Source organism: Carlito syrichta, unplaced genomic scaffold (genome assembly GCF_000164805.1).
Source record: "Carlito syrichta isolate Samal-C Ts95f unplaced genomic scaffold, Tarsius_syrichta-2.0.1 Scaffold314839, whole genome shotgun sequence".
NCBI lineage: Eukaryota > Metazoa > Chordata > Mammalia > Primates > Tarsiidae > Carlito > Carlito syrichta.
The window spans coordinates 297,658-321,963 of NW_007258935.1; the positions used below are offsets into that span (position 1 = coordinate 297,658).

The 24,306-nt window shown below is 40.9% G+C and overlaps 1 protein-coding gene across 1 annotated transcript in view; it reads left to right on the forward strand.

The window, feature by feature from the left end:
• LOC103274643 (E3 ubiquitin-protein ligase HERC2) overlaps positions 1-24,306 on the forward strand; it is a 223,538-nt gene that overhangs the window by 81,907 nt on the left and 117,325 nt on the right. The window contains exons 16-23 of the mRNA XM_008072077.2: positions 378-571; positions 2,925-3,125; positions 7,834-8,062; positions 8,160-8,284; positions 9,357-9,535; positions 12,519-12,703; positions 15,811-15,966; positions 16,653-16,838. Of these exons, the coding sequence (XP_008070268.1) occupies positions 378-571; positions 2,925-3,125; positions 7,834-8,062; positions 8,160-8,284; positions 9,357-9,535; positions 12,519-12,703; positions 15,811-15,966; positions 16,653-16,838 (1,455 nt within the window). The remainder of the gene's footprint in view (positions 1-377; positions 572-2,924; positions 3,126-7,833; positions 8,063-8,159; positions 8,285-9,356; positions 9,536-12,518; positions 12,704-15,810; positions 15,967-16,652; positions 16,839-24,306) is intronic.

Sequence of the window (24,306 nt, forward strand, 5' to 3'; positions counted from 1 at the left end):
TTGGGAGAAAACTAGATTTCATTTTAAGAAATCTTTCTCAGTGAAGAGTGTACCTGTGACAGGAGAATATCGAATAGCTAATTAAAAATACACATCTCTTTCTGAATGAAAATCTGAATAAGGGAAAGAAAAAATAACAGATCCTTCTCATGCCTAGCATTATTCTGTTTGTTGACTGTGGGTCTTAACAAATTGTAGCTACTAAAACACAGGAGTTTTAAAAACATACTGGAAGCAAATGAATTGTGCTTAATGTTGAAGCAACAAATTATCCTCCAGAATAATTAAATGCCTTCTGACCTGTATGGCCTGGTGCAAATATCCTTCTTGCGACAGAAGTCATGCTGGAAACTGCATCTGCCTCCTCTGTTCTGTAGGAAAGAAGGTGATTGATGTGGCTGCGGGTTCCACCCACTGCCTGGCTTTGACTGAGGACAGCGAGGTCCACAGCTGGGGGAGCAATGACCAGTGCCAGCACTTTGATACCTTGCGTGTGACCAAGCCAGAACCCGCTGCATTGCCAGGACTGGACACCAAACACATAGTGGGAATTGCCTGTGGACCTGCCCAGGTACTGAGTACAGAGCTTGGTTTCCAGCTGTTCATGACTAATCTGTAGAAATGCCCTTGATTTTTGTGTTTTGTCCTTATGTCCTACAGTTGTCCTAAACAGATATCTTCTTACACGTTTCACTGTAGTTTCCTTGGGGTTTTCTTCACAGTTATACTGTATGTGTGTATGGGGACAGTTTTATTTCTTCCTTTCCAATCTGTATGCCTTCTATGTCTTTTCCTTGCCTTATTGCCCTGGCCAGGACTTAACAGTGTGATGTTGAATAGGAGAGGTAATAGTGGACACTCCTGCCTTGTTTCTGAGCATAGGGGAAAAGCAGTTCAGTCTCATAGCATCATCTATGATGTTGGCAGTGGGTTTTTTTTTTTATTTTATAAATGCCTTATTATCAAATTAAGGCAATTTCCTTTAATTTCTGCTTTTTGCAAAGCTTTAAAAAATCCTGAATAGTGTTTCTCAGATGAAATGGGCATGAAGCATTCCTTCTTTAGATTGTTAAAATCGTGGAATATGTTGGTTTTTAAATGCTGATCAGGCCTTATTGTACTGGGATATACCTCAGTTGGCTATGGTATATTACTCTTTTTTATTTTGTTTTGAAGTCATGTTCTCACTCTGTCTCCCAGGCTGGAGTGCAGTGTCACTATCATGGCTCAAGGTAGCCTTGACTTTTGGGCTCAGCAGATCCTTCCGCTTTATCATCCTGAGGAGCTGGAGCTACAGGCACGTGCCACCATACCCTGCTAATTTTTTAATTTTTATTTTGTAGAGATGAGGTTCACTCTGTTGCTCAGGCTGATCTTGTACTCCTGGGCTCAAGCAATCTGCCCATCTTGGCATCCCAAAGTGCTGGGATTACATTTGTGAGCCACTGTGCCTGGCTGTTAGTCTATTTATATATTGCTGAATTTGATTTGCTAATACTTTGTTAGGGATTTTTCTGTTGTTGCTCCTCAGGAATATTGGCTTGTGGTTTTCTTTCTTTGTGTTGTCTTGTTGACTAAAGCTGGCCTCATACAAAATATTGGCATATACCCTCCTCTGTTTTCTAGGAGAGAATGTATAGAATTAGTGTTACTTCTTTAAATGTTTGTCTGTAAATCCATCTGAGCCTGGAAACTTCCTCAAAAGATTTTAGCTACAAATTCAATTTTAAAAATAGATACAGAACTATTCAGATTATCTATTTCTTCATGAGTGGTTTTCCTGGTTTATGGCACTCAGGGATTACTCTGTTTCATTTAAGTTGTCTGATTTTTGTGTATAAAGTTTTCCTTCGCATACTCTAACTAACTTTTTGAAGTCTGTGAGGTCTGCGTTGATGTCTCCTCTTTCATTCCTGATACTGACAATTTGTATCTTTTCTGTTTTTTGTTAGTTTTGCTAGAGGATTATCAATTTTGTTGATGTTTTCAAAGAACCACCTTTTAGATTTGTTAATTTTGCCATTGTGTTTTTCCTTTCAATTTTATTGATTCCTTCTTTTACCTTGTCATTGTTTTTTTTTTTTTTTTGTCCAGTTTGCTTTGTGTTCACTTTGATGTTTTTCTAGTTTTTTAAGGTAAATGCTTAGACGGTTGATTTTGTACTTTTCTTCTTTTGTAATATGTAAACATTTGATGCTATCAGTTTTCCTAAGAAGTGCTTTAAGTGCACCTACAAATTTTAATATGTTTTCATTTTTTGTTCAGTTCAAATATTTTCTAGTTTCTCTTGAGAATTGCTCTTTGACCCATTAAGTATGTTGTTTAATTTTCAAGTGGTTGGAGATTTTTCTGTCATTGAATCTAGTTTAATAAAATTGTGGTTGGAGAACAAATTCTATATGAACATTCTCTGTGTGCTTAAAAACTGTTTTGCTGTTGTTGGGTGAAGTGTTCTATAAATGTCACTTAGATCCAGTTTATTGATGGCATTGTGCAGTTCTTCCAGGTCCTTGATGATTTCTTGTTCTATCTCTTACTAGGTGGGGTGTGTGTATGTGTTTGTATGTGTGTGTATGTATGTATTACATATCTAACATTTCATTGTCTATTTAGGGTTACATCATGTGGGTTGAGATCCTCACTGCTATCTGTTAATGTGTGTTAATAATTTTGAGAATGAAAAGATTTTTTAAGAAGCTTTTTACTTTTTTAGGTGTTGCAGAATAAGATAGGGCTAGTGAAATGAGAGAGAAAATTGGAAGCTTGATAGCATGTGAGCCAGACAACCATGAAAATTAGGTGGTTAGTGTAATGATGAGTAATTGTTATGGTGGCTCTGTCCTGTACAGTGGTGTATCTCTCCTGTGAAACAGACCAGTGACTGAATTTGAAGGTTCATTTTAGGCTCTGTGTTTCGTCTGTAGAGCTTTGCATGGTCATCGTGTTCTGAGTGGTCCATCGGCCTCCGTGTCCCTTTTGTGGTGGACATCTGCTCCATGACTTTTGAGCAATTGGATCTCCTACTGCGGCAAGTGAGTGAGGGCATGGACGGCACTGCTGACTGGCCTCCACCCCAGGAGAAGGAGTGCATGGCTGTGGCGACGCTGAATCTCCTACGACTCCAGGTGCTAACTATTGCCCTTTCTCCTGCCCCTTTTATAAGTGTCTCAGCGTTCGTCAGAATGTTTGTGCATGTTGAAGGGTGTGGGATTCAGCCTGTTAGTGAACTGCTGTTGAAAATTTCAAAGTATTTTAAAGAATGATTATGAGCCAGGATCGGTGGCTCAGCCTGTAATCCCTCGCTTTGGGAAGCTGAGGTGAGTGGATTGCCTGAGCCCGTGGATTCGAGACCCACCTGGGAAACTTCGTGAGACCTCATCTCTACAATAAATCAAAAAATTAGCCGTGTGTGGTAGTGCGCACCTGTAGTTCCAGCTACTTGGAAAGCTGAGGCGGAAGGATCGCCGGAGCCCAGCAGGTTGAGGCTGCGGTGACCGGGAGCGGCCACGGCCCTCCAGTCTGGCCGACAACGTGAGACTCCAACTCAAAAATCAATCAATCAATAAATAAAGTATGATTATGATGAAGTAAGTATATGAGGCTTTAAAAAAAATACTCACCCTGGTTATTTTGTGTTTACCCTGGAAGTCAGTCTCTGATGCAGGTAAGAGTGTGTGTGGATTGTGTTATTTGTTGGCATCCCGTCAGGGAGGCAGCCTTGGATTTATTGTTGTGCGTAGAGAAATGACTGGGTGTGATAATAGGTGGTTGAGAGAGACAGCTCAGCAGAGAAAACAATGCTGGCCCATCTGTCCTCCAGATATGAAAATTCCACTCAATCAGCTCAGCTCCCAACAGCAATGCCATCTCCTCACAGTGATGGTCATGGCTAGGGTCAGAGTAAAAGCTACAAGAATCTTTCCCTCCCTTCTATGGTAAAGCAACTACAGCTGAAATCTTTGGTCATCACATTTATTTTTGTCTTTGGAATAAAACCCTATGACTAGCCGGGCTCAGTGGCTCAGCCTGTAATCCTGCGCCTTTGGGAGGCTGAGGTGAGTGGATTGCCTGAGCCTGTGGGTTTGAGACCTGCCAGGGGAACTTCCTGAGACCTCATCTCTAGAACTTTGAGGATAGGGCTCCAGGCTCTCCTAGCCTGAAGGGTTTCTGTGGATAAATCTGCTGCTATTCTAATTGGTCTTCCCTGGTAGGTAGTCTGGCCTTTTTCTCTTGCTGCCTTTAGGATTTTTTCTTTTATAGCTACTTTGTTTAGGCGAATCATTATGTGTCTGGGAGTTGGTCTTCTCATTTGTTGTCTTGCAGGGGTTCTCTGAATCTCTTGTGTTTGGATTTTTTCATCCTTGATGAGATGAGGGAAGTTTTCTTGAATGATTTCATGAAATGTTTGTTCCAGTGTGGCTTCTGTTTCTCTCTGCCTCAGGAAGCCCAATTACTCTTAGGTTTGGTCTCTTGAAGTGATCATTCATCTCTTGCAGGTTTTGTTCTGTCTTTTTGAGTTTCTTTTCTATGCTTTTGACAGGTTGGGTTAGTTCTGTGTTTTGGTCTTCGAGCTCTGAGATTCTTTCTTCTGCTTGGCTAATTCTGCTTTCCATGTTTATTAGTCTGTTATTTATTTCCATCACAGTATTCTTTACTGCTGTCATTTCTGACATCAGCTCCTTCCTATTTTCCTCTTGTCTCTCCTCAATTTTTAAAATTCTCTCCATTAATGTCTTGATGTCTGGGTTTGTTGCATGTGACCAGTCATTCTGGAGGCTCTTCATTGTTTGTGTTCCAGAATCTGTTTTCTCAGTGTCTGATCTCCCAGGGGTGTGTGAGACCTATATTCTTCTTTTGGTTTTTCTTCATTTGTGTGATTTTTCCCCCTCCCTACTTTTTCCTTTCCTCCATGTCACTGTCTTCTTTAATTCTGTTATTCAGGGGTAAAGGGATTGGTTTTACTTCTGTTTGTTCAGTCTCCTATTCTTTATGTATGCCCTCTTACTTTGTTCAATTCTGGAGTTGCACTGTAGATTGGGGGTGGTCCTTTTTGCAGTTTTGAGATTTACTTAAGTGGGGAGTTGTGATTCAAAATCTATCTGCAGGTCCTGGTATTCGCTGACAGGTGTGCGGATAATCTGGAACCCACTTCCCACTGCCTTGGAATCTGTCCATGCGGTGGGGCTGTATGTTTACTCCCTGAAATAAAATGTGGAGCCGAGGGAAGAGAATGGAGCAGACAGTGGGTTGAAGAGGGGAGTGGAGAGATAAAGGAGTTAGGGGAGAAACAAACGTGTGCCAAAAAATGGAGAGAGAGGCCTATACTGAAACAGATAAAAACAATAGACCACAGCTACAGACGAACCAACTCTCATACAAAAAAAAATAAAACATATAGTGATGCTAACGTACAAGCTAACCAACCACCTTATTGGTGTGCTGTTCCTCTATACAAAGATATGGTTTACAGAGAGAAGAAAAGAGAAGAAAAGAAAGAGGGGGAAAAAAAGAAATAGAGGAACAATACAGTAGGAATAGAATTAAGTCATTAAACTAACAGAATCAATGAAGCACACTCTGAGACTTTTCGTTTAAGTCCAATGTCCTTTCAGTTCTGATTTCTAGGTTTCTTTTCAAGCAGGTAAATTAGTTTGCAGTTAGGGTCAGTTGCCCCTGGTCTGCTGTGAAGGGCAGTTCAGATCACCCTCCGTTCACCACTCTGGCCTATGTCTTTTTCAAGCTTGCTTCTCTCGTTTTGGTGTTGTTACCTTGAATCGCCAGCAGGTGGTGCTATCTCAGCTGCTTACCCCAGGGCGGGTGGGGCCGGACAGGAACCGCAGAGACTGGAGATGGATGCCTGCCTCAGGGCACAGGCAGGAGACTCACGGTGGGCAGGATGTCTCCATCGCAGGAGAGGTGGCAGCGATCCCAGCAGATCTTCCCTGAAGGGGCTTCAAGGACAGAAGTCGTGGATTGCCTCTGGCCCGGGTGGTGTGATGTGGTGGTGGCGGTGGCAGCGCTGCAGTGGTTGTCCAGTCTGCTGCGATGCCCCAGTGGTGGCAACAGCCGAGCTCTGTATGAAGAGCAGGCTGCGATATTGGGGTCCGCAGCCCCCGGGGCAAGAGCCAGAGACCCACTGCAGTTCTCCTTTGCAGAGGGTTTCACAGACCAGGTTGCCCCTTCGCCATCTTGCTGGAAGTCCGAGACCTTATCTCTACAATAAATCAAAAAATTAGCCGGGCGTGGTAGTGTGCACCTGTAGTTCCAGCTACTTGGAAGGCTGAGGCGGAAGGATCACCGGAGCCCAGCAAGTTGAGGCTGCTGTGGCCAGGAGCGGCCACTATTTTCCAGTCTGGGTGACAGAATGAGACTCCAACCCCCCAAAAAAACAAAACCCCTATGACTTCATGACAGGAACACACTTTTTCCTTACAAAGTAACTTTTCCCCTTTATGATACAATGATTTACCATTATGTCCCTTTTCTGTCCTCTCCCCTTTGCCTTGGCTTCTAGAAAGTACAGAACTGAGCGTAAGGTTAAATTGCAGTAGTCGGATTAGCAGAGGCTTGGAGCAGCCTCATCTTCCTTCAGTGTCTCTTGTGTTTGCTTGTTTGTTGTCGACGCCTGTGACATCGTGCCCTTTCCATGTTGTGTCCTGCTGTTTGTTGCACCCTGTGATTTACAGTCATGTTGCGTTCTGGGCAATGCTTTGGAGGATGACCTTGTGTATGTCTTATGTTGTGCTGTCCCCAGAGGACAGTTTTGCAGTGGCCTCTCCGAGGTTCTTTGGGTTTCACCGCCGCTAGATGAGTTTTGGTGTTCATTTCTTGACTTGTGAAGTCTGTACCTAGATAAATGATTCCATGTCTACTCACAGGGCATACTGGGTCTCTGGTTTCTTATAAGGCCTTTTTTTACCCAAAGCCTGGTAGGGCAGTGGTTTGCCCTTTGACTGTAGTATGCAGGAAGCTGGGGTTCAGTGGGTTGTTGTGGGCAGTTTGGGGCTGCTTCATTCCCATGTGAAATGTGGGTCTGAAACCCAAAGGCTTGGTCCTATCTTCAGATACCAGGTCCTATCTTCAGATACCAGACTCTCTTGGCTGCTGCTGTGTTATCTGGTTGTCCATGCAAGTTCTGGTTTTGCCCTTGAGGACTTTCCTTAAGTAATTTTTTTTTTGAGTTAAGGTCTCACTTTCTTGCCTAGGCTAGAGTGCAGTGATGTGATGATCATGGCTCACTGCAGCCTCTATCTACCTCCTGGGCTCAGGTGATCCTCCTGCCCCAGCCACCCAAGTAACTGGAACTGTAGGTACACGCCACCACACTTGGCTAATATTTTTATTTTTTATAACGATGAGGTCTTACTAAGTTGCCTAGGCTTGTATCAAACTCCAGAGCTCAAGCAATCCTCCAGTCTCGGTCTCCCAAAATGCTGGGATTATAAGCATGAGCCATCATGCCTGGCCAACTGTCTAATTTTTAACAGCTTTTTGGGTTATATTTTATTCACTTTTTCTTGGTGTTTGTTACAGATTGTTGGGGGTGGGGTTGAGGTTGCTGCCTCTACATCGCTGAGTTCTCCCTGTTGATCTTTAAGCTCTTCCAGGTACATGATCATAGCTGGGCTAAAAAAATTCCTCTTCTGAAATACCTTATAACAGATTCTCAACTACCATGGATAAGAATTTTTTTAGTCCAGTTTTAAAAAATACATGTAATACAGGAGTTATTTTATTTGAATAATTCTTCAAATTTTTATTCAGTCTTTAATAAGATTTTGAAATCCATTCATTTTTAGGGTTTCTAAATAAACATTGTTTTTCTCCTTTCAGTTACATGCTGCCATTAGTCATCAGGTTGACCCAGAATTCCTTGGTTTAGGTCTGGGCAGCGTCCTACTGAACAGCCTGAAGCAGACTGTGGTGACTTTAGCCAGCAGTGCAGGCGTGCTGGGTACTGTGCAGTCAGCTGCCCAGGCAGTGCTGCAGAGTGGCTGGTCTGTGCTGTTGCCCACTGCTGAGGAGCGGGCCCGGGCACTCTCTGCCCTCCTGCCCGGTGCAGGTAGGCTTGGGCAAGGAGCACGTGTGTGGGCACAGGTCAGGATGTGAGCAGGGATGGCACTTTGCTCTGATTGGCAAACACACTTTTCCTTCTCCAGTTTCAGGCAATGATGTGAACATAAGTCCTGGTCGTCGATTCATGATCGATCTCCTGGTGGGCAGCTTGATGGCTGATGGAGGGCTAGAGTCGGCTTTAAACGCAGCCATTACTGCAGAAATTCAGGTATGGCTCTTGGTGTGCTGGGGACCCAATGAGATTTGACTTGGCAGTGAGCTGAGATTGAGAGTACTGTGCTCACACATGTGAAGACATACTGACCTATTATTGCCAGAGTGACCAACAAAACTAAGACGCAAAACTTTTAGTCACTCCCAAGTATTTTTAAAATGAAAACTTTAATCCTACTAATTAAAAAAATTATTGAGGTATTATGTAAGTGCGATAAAATGCTCCCACTTCGAGTATTTGTTCGGTGAACTTGACAAATTCACCCTATGTTCATTATATGGATCTTTCCCGTCACCCACAGAGATCCCTTTGTCCCTTGGCACTGGCAGTCTGGACGCCCCCCTGCCCTTCCGCTTAGATGAGTTTTGCCTGCTCTGAATGTTGCACACATGGAGCCATATAGCGTGTGTTCTTTTTAGATTCATTCACACTGTTGCCTGCTTTTATTGCTGAGAGATATTCCACTGTGTGGCTATAGTACTGTTTGTTCGTCCATTCTCCTGCTAAGGGGCCTGTAGTTGTTTCTGGTGTTTGCCTGCATGCAGCTGCTGGGATTATGCTGTATACAAGTCCTTTAGTGAACATATCCATGTTGTCCTTGGGTAAATATTTGGAGTGGAATTTACTGCGTCCTAGGGCAAGCTGTATTCATGGTTTCCAAAGTGGCTTTGCTGTTTACATTTGACCTAGTGTGTGTTGTGAGAGTTCTAGCTCCTTTCTGTCCTTACAGAGCAGATGGACTCTGCCTGTAAGATCACACTGGGTGTTTGTGAGAGTCTGTGGCAGGAGTAAGGCTTGTAGGGGCTTCACAGAAGGAGACTGGAGACCATCCACAGTGGTAGCCTGGGCAGTGGATCCATGAGAAGAGCAGCGTGCGTAGAAACTGAGCAGCTGAGTCCTTGGGCTTCCGCAGGGTGTGGTAGCCCTGCTGGCAGGTGTGTGTGTGTTGGCTGACGGAGGCTGGGACAGCGGAGTTGTGGGGTCAGGGCCCAGTCCAGTGTGCCTTCACACCTGCAGATGTGATCTCTAGTAACCCATTTCTGTTTTTCTGTTTCTTGAATTATAGGATATTGAAGCCAAAAAAGAAGCGCAGAAGGAAAAAGAAATTGATGAACAGGAAGCAAATGCCTCAACGTTTCATAGAAGTAGAACTCCACTGGATAAAGACCTTATTAACACGGGGATCTATGAATCTTCTGGCAAACAGTGTTTGCCTCTGGTGCAGCTCATACAACAGCTTCTTAGGTAAAGAGTAGTAGGTGTATTGCATTTTAATAAGTAATTATTATTTTTATGTTAAGTTAGTGAAATCACACATATGGTCTCAAAATGTGTTTTGTTGTTGAAGGCATATGCTGAAAATTACCTAGGGCAGAACAGTCTTAAAAATATAGATGAGAGGTTGGCATGTATGAGGAGATTCTAAAGATTTTCATGGAAGATAAATGTGCAGTAAACTCATAAAAAGTTCTTATCCTCATTGATAAGCAGGTAGATGCAAATAAGAGTCATCATGGTAAGGTTATGTTTTTTTAGCTGGTTGTATCATTGTCTCATTTGATATATACAGATTTATGTATAATTACTTTGTAAATCAGCTTTTAATTTAAAAACTAAAGTAAATGTGAAAAAAATGATAAGCATTATTTTATTTTATTATTTTATTTTGAGTTAGAGTCTCACTCCATGGCCCAGGCTGGAGTGCAGTGGCACACTCACGGCCACCCCAGCGTTGACTGGCTGGGCTCTGGTGATCCTTCTGCCTCAGCCTTCCAAGTAGCCGGAACTACAGGCACGTGCTACCAGACCTGGCTAATTTTTGATTTATTGTAGAGATGAGATCTTGCCAAGTTCCCCGGGCTGGTCTCAAATCCCGCTTTGACCTCCCAAAGTGCTGGGATTACAGGCTGAGCCACTGAGCCCGGTCCGTAAGCATTATTTTAGAAGGCCAGATCAGGAGGAGGTAAGAATAAATTAGATTCAGACTGTAAACAGAGGCTAACCTTATCAAGGGCCAAAGTTGTCACCATATGTTAAAAAAGATTATTCAAAAAGAGTGAAAAAGCAAGGTGAAAGGGAAATAATGAAAGATGATTCTACCGCTGTTTAAGAAAACTCTTTTTGTAAACTTGGGCTCCTGGTTTGTTTTAGTTTCTACATACAGAGAAAGTTGTGCCTGGGAGGGTGGACTCAGGCAGTTGAGCACAGGGCAGGGCCCCCAGGCAACATCCGCAGCTCTTGCGGGCCTATGGGTGTGGCATGGGGCATGCATGTGAGGTGGCCTGCTCTTCACAGCCAGAGAAACTAGAATTTAGTGGGGACATCATGACATTTTGAATGTGGAAGTTTTAGAGCTAGTTCCTGTTACAAATTTTAGTACATGCTAATTTGAAAAACGTTTTTCTGATTTTTGCTTTGTTTTTCTAATCTGATGATTATCTCACTTGCTTGGTATTTCACACTTTCTGATCTTTAGTTAACAAACTGAAATAAAAAGAATTGGGTTCAGTATAGTGAGGGATAGTGGAAAGAGCTTGGAATTTGTTCTCAGAATATTTCAGCTGCTACTACTCATGCAAACCTGGCATATGAACAGCCACCCAGTGTGGTAATTGGAAGTGAGGTCAGGGTTATTGTTCACATTCGCAGAGTTACCTAAGGGTCAGGTGAGAAGATGGGTATACAGTGCTTTGTAATTTAAATATAAGGTTCTGTGCCCAAGGAGTAAAGCAAGTCTTTTCCAGAAGTGCCTTTCTAAGTTGTTGCCCTTCCTTTGCTGAGCAGGCTGTATCTGGGCAGCAGGTGTCTTGAGTGCTGGGTTCCTGCTGTGGGTCATTCATTCTCATGAGGGGAGGGCCTGTTTTCCTCGGCTCCTGCCCTCTTAGACTGCCCCAAAGTACCAAGAAGGGTCTGTTTTCCCTGCTGCCGTGTCGTTTGGGCTGGTTGTCTGGCTAGCATGCACCACAGTTTGTTGATGAGCATTTGAAATGTGTTCACTATAGCTGAGACACTGAAGGGTTTATCTGTTTAATTTTTATTAATTAAAATACATATTTAAAAACTTGACTTAGTTATTAGAAAATTTTTGCTATGTTTGGAGTAAATTTTTCAGCTGTGCATTTTGTGAGTCATACGTGCAGAAGCAGATATTTTCAATGTCAGTTTAACTGTCCGAATTGAGGTATGCTACATAAGTGAGATGCATGATGGCTTTTGAAGACTTAGTATGAAGAAACCAATGTAAAATATCTCCATAGCTTTGCTTATATTGATTATATGTTGAAATGGTAATGTTTTCAGTGTGCCGAGATAGAATATTATGAAAATTAATTTAACTGTTTCTTTTTACTTTTATTAATGTGACTGTTGCGAATTTTGCATTGTGCCTGCAGCTCAACTGGTTTCCCGTCCGCTGAGCAGTGTGGATTTGTGCCATGTACACAGTTTGTCTCCTAAGTCTTCATCTTTACTCAAAATGTCTTTATTTTTTTTAATGCCTTTTCTTCCCCCTTTTTCTTTTTTACGGCAACATTCCACTGAATGAGTATGTCTTTTGGTGCCTGTGGCATGTGGGATCCCATATGGTACACTGGTCCAACAGCAGATTTGTAATAGAGATGTACCTATTTTAAAAATACAAAACAAAAACTTAAGCATAGAAATAAATATTGTCTCAAAAAGTTTTAGAGAGTAGAAAAAGAAAAATGCATTCAGAGTCTTTTCACTAACAGAGAGGACCTGTAATACTACATTTCATCAGCACAAATAACGTGTCCCTTCCCTTGCATGGGAAGACATCACTTTCTAACCCAAAGTGTTGGTGATGGAAGGGTGCTTGATGTGTTGACTTGGCTGGTGCAGTTGTTGAAAATTAGTCTAAAGACATTTGGGAGACATCGCTTGTTCTTTTGTCCTTGGAAAACTTGGGTTGAAGAAATTGCTGATGCTAAAAATAAGATGTGAAACAGATTTGTGAGTAACTTAGTCATGCTGGCAAGAGGCCATAGAACGCCCTTTCTTTTGGAAAATAAAGAGCTGTGATGTTCTTGTAATTCATGAGCCCCATCAGGATTATACATTTTCATGATGGCTCTGAATTTTTGTTATTTTATTACTGTCTTTTGCTCCCTCAGGTGTAGCATAGATGCAATATTCATTCTTAACTTTCCTCTTTCTTTTTAATAGAAATAGCTTGTTTAATTTTGCAATCCTCTTTTTCCCCGCATAGAAACATTGCTTCTCAGACAGTAGCCAGATTGAAAGAGGTTGCCCGTCGGATTTCATCATGTCTGGACTTTGAGCAACACAGTCATGAAAGATCTGCATCACTGGATTTGTTACTGCGTTTTCAGCGTTTACTTATCAGTAAACTTTATCCAGGAGAAAGTATGGGTCAGACCTCAGATAGTTCTAGTAAGTGGCTTAAAATGTGAACGTGTCTGTATATATTTTAGACTTTTTTATTTAGGCTTTTATGCTCAGATGTGTAGTTCTTACACTATTAAATGTACCAATTTTTGGACTTCATTTTGCATTCACTTTTTTTGGTTGAATATTTCTATATCGGACACAGTGGTGTTTTTAACAAATTGTCTTAACAATTTAATTGTTGTCTTAACAATTTAAATTCTTGTCAATTTAAATTCTTGTTGTCTTAACAATTAAATTCTTGTTGTCTTAATTTAAATTCTTGTTGTCTTAACAATTTAAATTGTTGTCTTAACAATTTAAATTCTTTAGACGTCAGAAATAGAATTCTGTATGTTCGGTTTAGCCTCACAGAAGATTTATCAGATTTGCATCATGTGTTATGAAATGGTGACTGACAGGTTGTGGGAACTAAATAGTGACAGACTATCAATACGTTGTGCTGGGGAGCCAGCTGGTGCAGTGGGGGGAATGAGGTTGGAGGAAGCCTGGGTTTCAATTACAGCTCTGGGTAATAGCTTTTAGACATCAGATTGAGTCTCCTGGAGCCAACGATTTCTCCCCTGCAGAACTAGGATGATCCCTGAGGGTGCCTGAGTGGATCCTGAGTGGTGTGTGAGCGATGAGTGCTGTTCTGGGAATGCACATACCTCTTCCAGTCACCGTGGCAGCACTGGCATGACATAATGGAGCTTTCCCTGCTGGGAAGGAAAGGGCCACTGCTTTTGTTGATATTCTGGTAGCTAGTTTTTTAAAAAAATTGTTTTTCTCTTTATCCTGTCTTTTTTTCTTTATTTTAAAGATACGGGGTACAATTCAGAATTAGGTGCACAAAAGTTCATTATGCAGGTACCCTTGTTGATGAGGTGTGCCCCTCCCTCCCCTGGCAGTTTCCCTCAACTGCTGATCCCACCCCTGCTCCCCTGGCAGTTTCCCACTACTGCCAATCCCTTTCTTATAGTATTATGATAATTGTTCAAGGTTCGCTTATGAGTGACAACATATGGTACTCTGTTCTTTGTTTCTGTGATAGATCACTGAATATGATAGACTCTAAATTCATCCAAGTTGCTGCAAAGTCCATATATTTGTCATTCTTTATGGCTGCATAATATTCCACTATGTATGTGTACCACATTTTTTAATCCAGTCCAGCTTTGATGGGCAGGATGGTTGGTTCCATGTTTTTTGCTATCGTGAATAAAGCTGCAACAAATATGCATGTGCAGGTATCCTTTTGGTAGAATGACTTGAGTTCTTCCAGGTATATTCCCAATAGGGGGATTGCTGGGTCATATGGAAGGTCAATTTCTAGTTCTTTCAGAAGTCGCCACACTGTCTTCTAAAGAGGTTGCACTACTTTGCATTTCCACCAGCAGTGTAGAAGCATTCCTTTTTCTCTGCATCCTCGCCAGCATCTGTTGTTGTTTGTTTTATTAATGATGACCATTCTTACAGGGGTTAGGTGGTATTTCAATGTGGTTTTGATTTGCATTTCTCTGATGATGAGTGAAACTGAGCACTTTTTCATGTGTCTGTTGGCTGTCCATATATCTTCTTTTGAGCAGTGTCTATTCATTTCTTTTGCTCACCTTTTAATGGTACTGTTTTTTTTTTTCCCTTTAAACACGTTTGTGTTCCTTGTAGCTCCTAGATGTTAGGCCTTTGTGAGATATACAGTTGGCAAATATTTTTTCCCATTCTGTGGTTTGTCTCCTCGCTCTCTTCATGGTGTCTTTTGGTTTGCAGAAGCTTGTCAGTTTGATGAGGTCCCACTTGTCTATCTTATCTCTTATGGTATGAGCACTTGGGGTTTTGAATAGAAATTGGTTGCCAGTTCCAATTTCCATAAGGGTATCTCCTGCGTTTTTTAAGATTCTTATAGTTTGAGGTTTTATGTTTAGGTCTCTGATCCATTTAGAGGTAATTTTTGTGTATGGTGATGTGTCGGGGTGCTGTTTCAATCTTCTGCATGTGATCAGTCAGTTTTCCCAGCACCATTTACTGAATAGGTCCTCCTTTCCCCAGTGGTTGTTGTTGGAGGCTTTGCCAAAGGTGAGTTGGTTGAGAAATTGAGGCTTTGCTTCTGGAATCTCTGTCCTGTTCCATTGGTTCGTATGCCTGTTCCTGTACCAGTAGCAGGCTGTTTTGATTATGGTAGCCTTATAGTAAAGTTTGAGGTCTGGAAGTGTGATACATTTGTTTTTCATTTTTGGTAGCTAGTTTCTGAAGCAGCTTAGTTGCTTCCTGAAGAGATAGGCACTTGCTGATGGTGGAAACTTATGGTTTAAATAGATGAATTTATAATCTGAAAGAGGTGACCATCTTTCATAAAGTTACAAGGACCGAAAAACTATTAAGAATCATGTAGGCAGAAAAATGGAAAATGTTATGAGACTGAAAAATGCCTAGTTTTTCTTGTTGGGAATAATTTACAAGTTTTAAGGAAACGAACATTTGTGTACTGGATATAAAGTTTTAAAAATTTAGAGCCAAGTGTGGTGGCTCACCCAGGTAGTCTCATCTCCTTTGGAGTCTGAGGAAGGAAGATAGTTTGAGCCCAGCAGTTTGAGTTCAGCCTGGGTAACATACGAGGCCCTCTCTCTAAAACAAAACAAAACTTTAAATTATGGCTTTAGTTTTTATACACACACAGTTTCTAGGCACTAATGTGTGGTGCAAGGTATAAAACAGACATAATGAAATACACTGTCCCTCAAGTTACACGATATAAAAAGAGCCAAGGACTAAGGGTTAATGGGCTCCTGTTTGAGATTATTATAGGTAAGAGATGTGTAGGTGAGAGTGGAATAGTGAAGCAGTTAGTAAATTTAAAAAATGTTTAGAGTTAGAATCTCGCTGTTTCCCAGGCTGAAGTGCAGGGTATGATCATAGCTCACTGTAACCTTGAATTCTAGGGCTCATGAGATCCTGCCTCAGCCTCCTGAGTAGTTGGGACTACAGATGTGCACCATCACACCCAGCTAATTAAAAAAAAATTTGGGGAGGTAGAGACAGAGTCTTTCTATGTTACCTAGGCTCAGAGTAAACTTTTAATAGTGAAGATAAAATTTTCTAAATCCTTCTTCAAGGTCCGGAACTAATGGGCGTTGGTTCCTTGTTGAAGAAGTACATAGCCTTGCTGTGCACGCACATTGGTGATATACTACCTGTGGCAGCGAGCGTCGCTTCTACCAGTTGGCGGCACTTTGCAGAGGCGGCCTGCATCGTGGAAGGGGACTTCACTGGTACCTTCCTTGTTTCTTGTCTATAGGCACATTTGTTTCAGGAGACTGATGATAGCTAAAATGTGTGTCCTTTCCTGATAAGTCTACATTCACTGTATAAATTTTCTAATCCTCCTGTGCTTTCTCCCTTGGTTTTTTTAGATACTGACAATTCAGTTGTTAAGCCACCTGGTAGGTGACTTGTGTCACTGTAAATTTAGTCGAGGATTTAGGTTTACACCTTCATTATCAACACTTAGTAAAGAAGTCAAGACTAATGTCTGATTTTGTTTGACAGCATAAAAATTAGTTGCCCCTTTCAGGACCTTACTAAATTCCAATATTATCTAGTATTTTCTAAAGTTAATTCTTTGAAGTTAGAGTATTAGTTTTGATTGCCTTTTTCTGATAGTAAACATAGGAATAAACATAGTTTTCTGAATAAAATACTCTATAGTTCATAGTTCTGTGTTTGAAGCACAGTGATTTTGGCAAATATTTTTGTAACTCAAAGGGTTCTGTTTGATAGCTATTTCTGTCTCTTTCAAAATAAAAGATGAAATAATCTTGTAGAAATATGCTAAAGTATAAGCATTCTTTGTTTTGTGACTTTTCAGAATTTAAACATAGAGCAAGATTGCAAATAGGTTTTATAGGATAAAACCTAATTAATTTAAATCCTAATTTTTTTCTCTTTTAAAATATAGGTGTTCTCCTTCCAGAGCTAGTAGTTTCTATAGTGCTTCTGCTCAGTAAAAATGCTAGTCTCATGCAAGAGGCTGGAGCTGTCCCTCTGTTGGGCGGCCTTCTGGAACACCTGGATCGGTTCAACCACCTGGCACCAGGGACGGAGCGGGATGACCATGAGGAGCTGGCATGGCCCGGCATAATGGGTATGGTGTCTTACAGGACTTTTCTTGAGGAACCTTTTTCCTTATCTAACCTACTTTTTTCCATTGGAAAGGATATAGAGGAAGGCCAATTATTTTCTGTTTCCAGTGATGATAAGTAGAAAATGAAGATAATTCAAATCAGAAGAGTCTTGGGTTATATTTAAGGAAGATTTTTCCATGAGCGATTGTTGTTAAATCCTGAAATGAACTATTTTCAAAAATTCTGGAGGTACCTCCAGAAGGTATTGTAGAGGTGGTTATCTATGTTCTAGCTTAAGAGGCACAATTGCTATGGGAAGACTTTCCAGAGCCACTGGTGTTATTTAATGTGACTGGGAACTCCTGCTGTCACCTACATACCTCCCTGCATGCCCTGCCCATAGTGTGTGCTGAATTGAACTTGTAACATGTCTTCTCAAAGTTGTGGAGTGTTGGATTTTGCATCTAAGTCCTCATACCCTGTATAGTTCTAGTTTCCTAGACTCAGAATTAAAGCTATGGCTAAACTTTCGTTTTACATGAAAGCTTGAGCTGGGTAGGTTTTTCTTCTCCCGTTTTAGACCGTCATCTCTATAGCAAGAGATAGCAGTTGTCCTGAGGAAAAGAGTCTTAGAGTAGTGAATGTCATTTTTTAGTTTTCAGTACAGTTGATATTTTCAGCACCATCTTTCTCCTTTTGTTTAGGAGTGAGTTTAAGTGTTCATTTGTTATTTTGTCTCTCCATTGACTGTGGTTGAGGGCGTTAAAATTGGTCAGCAATGTACTCATTTTAAAGCCTTTTTAAAATTGTGAAATATGACACACAAAAGTACCCAGAGCAACTTTGTGATTGATCACAGAGGAAACCATGTCACATCTATCCAGGCTAAGAGATCTCAGGATGTGGCAGGACCCTCCTGAACACAGTCTCCCTCTCCCTGTGGGATGCCCCTGGTGGGCCTGTGGCTGCTGTCACCTGACTTCTCCTGATGTCTTGTACTAAGCACATGTCCCTACTCAGCATAATTCTCATCTTGTCTGTTCTTGGAATTCATATAAGTGGAATGATATAGCATGTGCCTTTTGATGTCTGACTTCTTTTGCTCAATAGGAGATTTCTAAGGTTCACCCTGTTATTGAGTTCTTTTGTTTTTATTGTCATATATAGTATACTATATTGCTTAAATATACCACAATGTATTCTTCTTCTAGTTGTTGACAATATAAATTATTTCCAGGTTTATGATATATGAAGTGCATTTCTTGGTGGAGTTGCTGGTTTATAGAGGATGCTGTAATACAGAATGTCAGTTTTCCAGTGATTGCATCGAAATTCATTACCACAAAGTGGGAAAATTCTCACTATTCTACCTCTGCACCAAGCCCTGTTTTAGCCATTCTGGTGGATATATGCTGGTATCTCCCTGTGGTTTCAGTTAGCATTTCTTGTTTATTAGTGAGGTGTAATACTTTTCATAAGTTCATTAACCAATTGGATATTCTCTTTTGTGAAATGCCAGTTGAAGTCTTTTAGCCCCTGCTTTTTTTTTTTTTTTTTTTTGAGTAAGAGTCTCGCTCCGTTGCCCAGGCTAGAGTGTAGTGGTACGCTCATGGCCACCGCAGCTTCGACCTGCTGGGCTCAGGTGATCCTTCTACCTCAGCATTCCAAGTAGTTGGAACCACAGGCATGTGCCTTCATGCCCGGCTAATTTTGTGATTTATTGTAGAGACAAGGTCTTTCAAGTTTCCCAGGCTGGTCTCGAACTTCTGGGCTCAGGCAGTTGTCTCGCCTCTGCCTTTCAAAGTGCTAGGACTTCAGGTATGAGCCACCATGCCCGGCCTTTTATCCATTTTTCTATCTGGCTGTCTTTTTTTCTTTTTAAATGTTTCATAGAAGTGTTACTGTATATTTGGGAGACAAGCTTTGGGCTCTTTCTTGTAGAGATTTTTTTTCTCACTCTGGCCTGTGTAGTTGCTTAATAGTGTTTTCTGATGAACAGTAGTTAATATTAAGTTCAATTTGTTAATCTTTTTTTTTTTTTATGGCTGTTCATTTGGTGCCTTAAGAAATCCTTTCTTTTCTTTTCTTGAGTCGGAGTCACTCTGCTGCCCAGGCTGGAGTATAGTGGCATATTCATGACTACCACAGTTTTGACTTGCTGGGCTCAGGCAATTCTTCTGCCTCAGCCTTCCGAGTAACTGAGACTATAGGTGTATGCCACCATGCTCAGCTATTTTTTTATTTATTGTAGAGACAAGGTCTTGTCATGTTGCCCAGGCTGGTCTTGAACTCCTGGGCTCAGGCAGTCCTCTGGCCTTGGCCTCCCAAATTGTTGGGATTATAGGTGTGAGCCACCATGCCTGGCCGGAAATCTTCTTTCTACCTACATTTTCCTTTATGTTATGTTATGTTATGTTATTTATTTATTTTTGAGTTGGAGTCTCACTCTGTCACCCAGACTGGAGTGCAGTGGCTGCTCCCGGCCACTGCAGCCTTGACCTGCTGGGCTCCGGCGATCCTTCCGCCTCAGCCTTCCAAGTAGCCGGAATTACAGGCGCGCGCTACCACCATGCCCAGCTATTTTTTTGATTTATTGATGAGGTTTCGCCAAGTTGCCCAGGCGGGTCTCGAACCCGCGGGCTCAGGCAGTCCACTTACCTTGGGCTCCCAAAGCACGGGATTACAGGCTGAGCCACCGAGCCTGGCCTTATGTTATGTTTTAAAAGTTTTATTATACTAACTTTCATGTTTAGAGCTACTCTAAGTGTACTCACTTGGACTTGAGTTTTGCGTATATTATGCTGTAGAGGGTCATGTCATTTTTTTTTCCTTAGGCATTTTGTACACAAGGATGGTCTTTGGGTGAAAGGACCATCCTTGTTAACTCCTCTGGGGTGCCACCTTTGTCTAAACCAGGTGATGGTCTGTGTCTGTGTCTGATCTGAGCTTACAGCTTTCCCTCTCACTGTACTTGTTAGGACCTCTAGTGCTTTGCTGAGTAGAAATGTTGATAGTGTTGTGTATCCTTGTCTTGCTTCTTGTATCAGAGAAGAAGCTTTCCAAATTTCATGTATGAAGTGTGATGTTTGTTATAAGGTTCTGTTTATTGTACTATTTCTGCTGTGTGATGAGGTTTTAATTATGATTGTTAACTTTCATCAAATGGTTTTTCTGCATTTCTTGATGATCATATACCTTTTCTTTTTTCTCTTAATGTGTAAATTATTGAGTTTTCAAATGTTCTGTCAGCCTGCCATTTCTGGAATAAAACTACCTTGGTCATATTGGTCTTGGTTTGGGTTTTTTTTGGAGAGGGATGGGAGATCGGTATCTTACTCTGTCAACCAGGCTGGAGTGCAGTGTCATGATCATGACGATCATGACTCAGGTGATCCTTCCACCTCAGCCTCCCAAGTAATTCAGGCTACAGCCATGTGCCACCATGCCCGGCTAAGTTTTTGACTTTTTTGTGGAGACAAGGTTTTGCTATGTTACCCAGACTGGATTCGAACTCCTGGGCTCAAGCAATCCGCCTGCCTCAGCCTTCCAAGTGCCGGGATTACAGACATGAGCCACTGTGCCTGACCAGCTTGCTATTTTTTAAAACAATTTTGTATCTTTATAATTTTCTTGGATTTTACAAGTCATTTTCCTTGTAATTTTTTCTGTGACCTGTAATTTTCTTTTCCTGTAATGCTCTACAGGTTATTGATATCCACTATCCCATTGCTAACAAAGATGCTGTGATTTAGGAAGAGGGCAGCTCCCATACAACCCCTATTATTTTCAACCTGTCTACCTGAGAATGTTAGCTAATCAGGGGAAAAATTAGTTGGTGGGTTTAATGGGTGGGCAACTTAATAGACATTTAGGTTTTGGTAACAAAGGTTGAGCTAGTCCTATAGAGTAAGTTGTAGAGGTTCCTATTCTTTTCTTGGAAGGATGAGTATAACATTGGTAGAATTCACATCTTGGCCTGTAGTTTTCTTTGTGAACAATCTTTTGGTAGATGGATAGGGTGGAGTTGGAGCTTAACTCTTTAAAAATATTGTGGTAAAATATACATAAAACTTACCATTTTAACCATTTAAAAATGTATGGTTCAGTGGTGTTAACTATGTTCACATCGTAGTGCAGCCATCACTATTATTCGTTGCTATAACTTTTTCACTTTCTCCAACTGCAGCTCTTTACCCGTTATACACTAACTGCCCATTCCTCTCTTTTCCCCGGCCCCTGGCAGCTGCCATTCTACTTTTTCCCTTTGAATTTGACTATCTAGGTACCTCATAAAAGTGGAATCTTGGAATATTTGTCTTTTGTGATTGGCATATTTCACTTAGCATGTCTTTAGGGCTCATCTGTGTTATAGGATGTGTCTGAATTTCCTTCCTTGTTAAGGCTGAATAATACTCTGTCAGATGTGTACATTACATTTTGTGTATCCTCTTATGTGTATCCTTTCATGTCTGTGGGCACTTGAGTTGCTTTTACCTTTTGGCTATTGTGAATAATGCTGCTGTAAACATGGGTATATTAATATCCGTTTGAGTCCAGTCCTACTTTCACTTCATTTGGGCATATAGCCAGAAGTAGAACTGGTAGATTACATGGTCATTTTATATTTAATCTTTTGAGAAACTGCCACTATTTTACACAGTGGAGGCACCATTTTACATTCCCATCAGCAGTGCACGGGGTTGCAGTTTCTCCATATCCTCACCAACTGTTGTTATTTTCTATTTTTTTAAATAGTAGCCATCTTAATGCGTGTGAAGTGGTGTCTCATAGTTTTGATTTGAATGGTCCTAATGATTAGTGATGCTGAACATCTTTTCATGTGCTTCATGGCCATTTGTATACCTTCTTTGGAGAAATATCTGTTCAAGTGCTTTGCCCAGTTTTTTTTGTTGTTGTTGAGTTGTAGGAGTTCATTATATATTATGGATGTATATGATTTGCAGATATGTTTCCACATTCTGTGGGTGGCCAGGTCACTGTTGATAGTGTCCTTCAGGTGCATGAAAGATTTGATTTTGATAAAGATCAACTTATCTATTTTTTTCTTTTGTTGCCTGTTCTCTTGGTGTCATAGCCAAGAAACATTGCAAGATCCACTGTCGTGAAGTTTTCCTCTAAAACTTTTATAATCTTAGCTCTTATATTTAGGTCCTTGATCCATTTTGAGTTAAGTTTTGTATATGACCTAAGGGAAGGTTCTACTTTCATTCTTTTGCATATACCTATCCCCTTTTCTCAGCACTGTTTGTTGGGAAGACTGTTATTTCTCCATTGAATGATCTTGAATCCCTTGTCAGAAACTATATGACCAAATATGTGAAGGTTTATTTTTGGACTCTCCTTTCTATTCTGTTGGTCTGTATCTTTGTCTTTATTCCATTCTACACTATATTTTTTATTATTTAATCATTTCTTTTATTAAAATATATTTTAATCTGATATTTTCCTAACTTTCTGAGAAACAAGTACTTACTAGCATATTGATGTTTTTGTAAACTATTTATTATGAACATTTTCTAGCATCAGTAAAAGTGGAAAAAGTATTATAATAAACCGAGCTTTAAAAAGTATTCATATTTCCCTCCCATGCTTTCTGTCTATTGATTGATTGGGTTATTCTAAAGCATTGTCTCTATCTTGAAAATGTTTTAAGGTATTTTTACCTCTTAATGATAAAAACTTAAAAAAAAATCACATGATCATTTTCCTACCTACAAGAATAACAGTGATTCCTTAATCTAACACATAGTCCATAGTTCAGTTTTCTTGGACTATCTCAAATGTCTTTTACAGGGAGTAATTTTGAATCAGAATCTGAGCAAGTTCTGTGTGTCGGGATTGGTTGATATGTGCTTCTCATCTCTTCCCCTGACAACATAGCTTCAGGCCCTCCTCTCCCCATCGCTGTTCATACGGTTTCTTTTTCAAAGAAGCAGGCCGTTTGTTCTGGGGATTTTGCATTTTTTGAACTTGGTTGATTGTATTCTCTTCTTTTAGTCCAACATATTCTTCTGTGTGTTACATTTTCTCTAATCTGTGTGTTAGATCTAGAGTTTGTTTTGGATTTGGATTCAGTTTTGTTTGGTTGGAGTTATGTCTAAGGTCATGCTTGATGTTTTCTCTTGTCTCAGGAGGCCTGTGGTGCTGGGTGCCTCACCTTTAGTTCTGTTTGATAGACCAGGGAGTTTATGCATTGTTTGTCTTCTATGAAGTCTCCTGCCACCCTTGCCCTCAGCTGTCTATTAGCACGAAGTACCATTTGTACAGGGAAGATATGATGCAAGCTTGATTCCTTGAGCCCCAGCACTCACTTAACTATTTTTCATAATATTGAGTTGGTATCCTTGTACTTCCAAAGGTGACCAATCAGGTTTTCTTTTTGTAGTTTTTATTTTAAAATTAAAAAAAAAAAAATTTTTTTTTTTAAGAAATGGTCTGTCACACTATTGCCCAGACTGGAGTGTAGTGGTGCAATTGTAGCTCACTGCAGCCTCCAACTCCTGGGCTTACATGGTCCTCCCACCTCAGCCTCTCGAGTAGCTGGGACTAAGGTATGTGCCTCTATGCCGTACTAATTTTTTAAACAATGTTCTGTAGAGACAAGATCTTGCTTTGTTGCCCAGGCTGGTCTCGAACTCCTGGGCTCAGGCGATCCTCCTTTTCTGTATTTGAGTATCATTGTGAACTAATAGACTTTTATTGACTGGATGTTTTTTAGCTTATTTACCTTTTAGCTTTTTTCCTCTTATAAATGCTCCTAAAGGTATAAATGCCCTTAAGCATACTTTTAGCTGTATGTCATCAGTTTAATCTGCAGTGTTTTTTTATCATTTGTTCAGCATATTTTTTAATTTTCATAGTCATTTTTTTTTTGGAAATTTGGGTCACTTAGAGAAGTGCACCTTATAATTTCCTCTTTTTTTTGAAGACAGGGTTTCCCTCTGTCACAGCTCACTGTAGCCTTGGACTCCTGGACTCAAGTGATTGTGCTGCCTCAGCCTCCCGAGTAGCTGGAACTACAGGTGTACACTACCATGCCTGGCTAAGTTTTCTATTTTTTGTAGAGACAGTGTCTCACTGTGTTCCCTAGGCTGGTCTCAAACTCCTGCCTTCAAGTGATCCTCCTGCCTTCAAGTGATCCTCCTGCCTTGGCCTCCCAAAGTGCTGGGAGTATAGGTGTGAGCCACCAAGCCCAACCTATTTGTAATTTTTAAATGTGGAGAATTTTTGTGTGTGTGTGTGTGTGTGTGTGTGTGTGTGTGTGTGTGTGTGTGTGTGTATTACATAGTTGTAGTTTAACTGCATAGTTTTTGTTTGTTATTTTTGAGTCAGAGTCTCACTCTCACCCAGGCTGGAGTGAAGTGGCACACTCACGGCCACTGCAGCCTCGACCTGCTGGGCTCAGATAATCCTTCGGCCTCAGCATTCCAATGAGCTAGAACTACAGGCACATGCCACCACACCTGG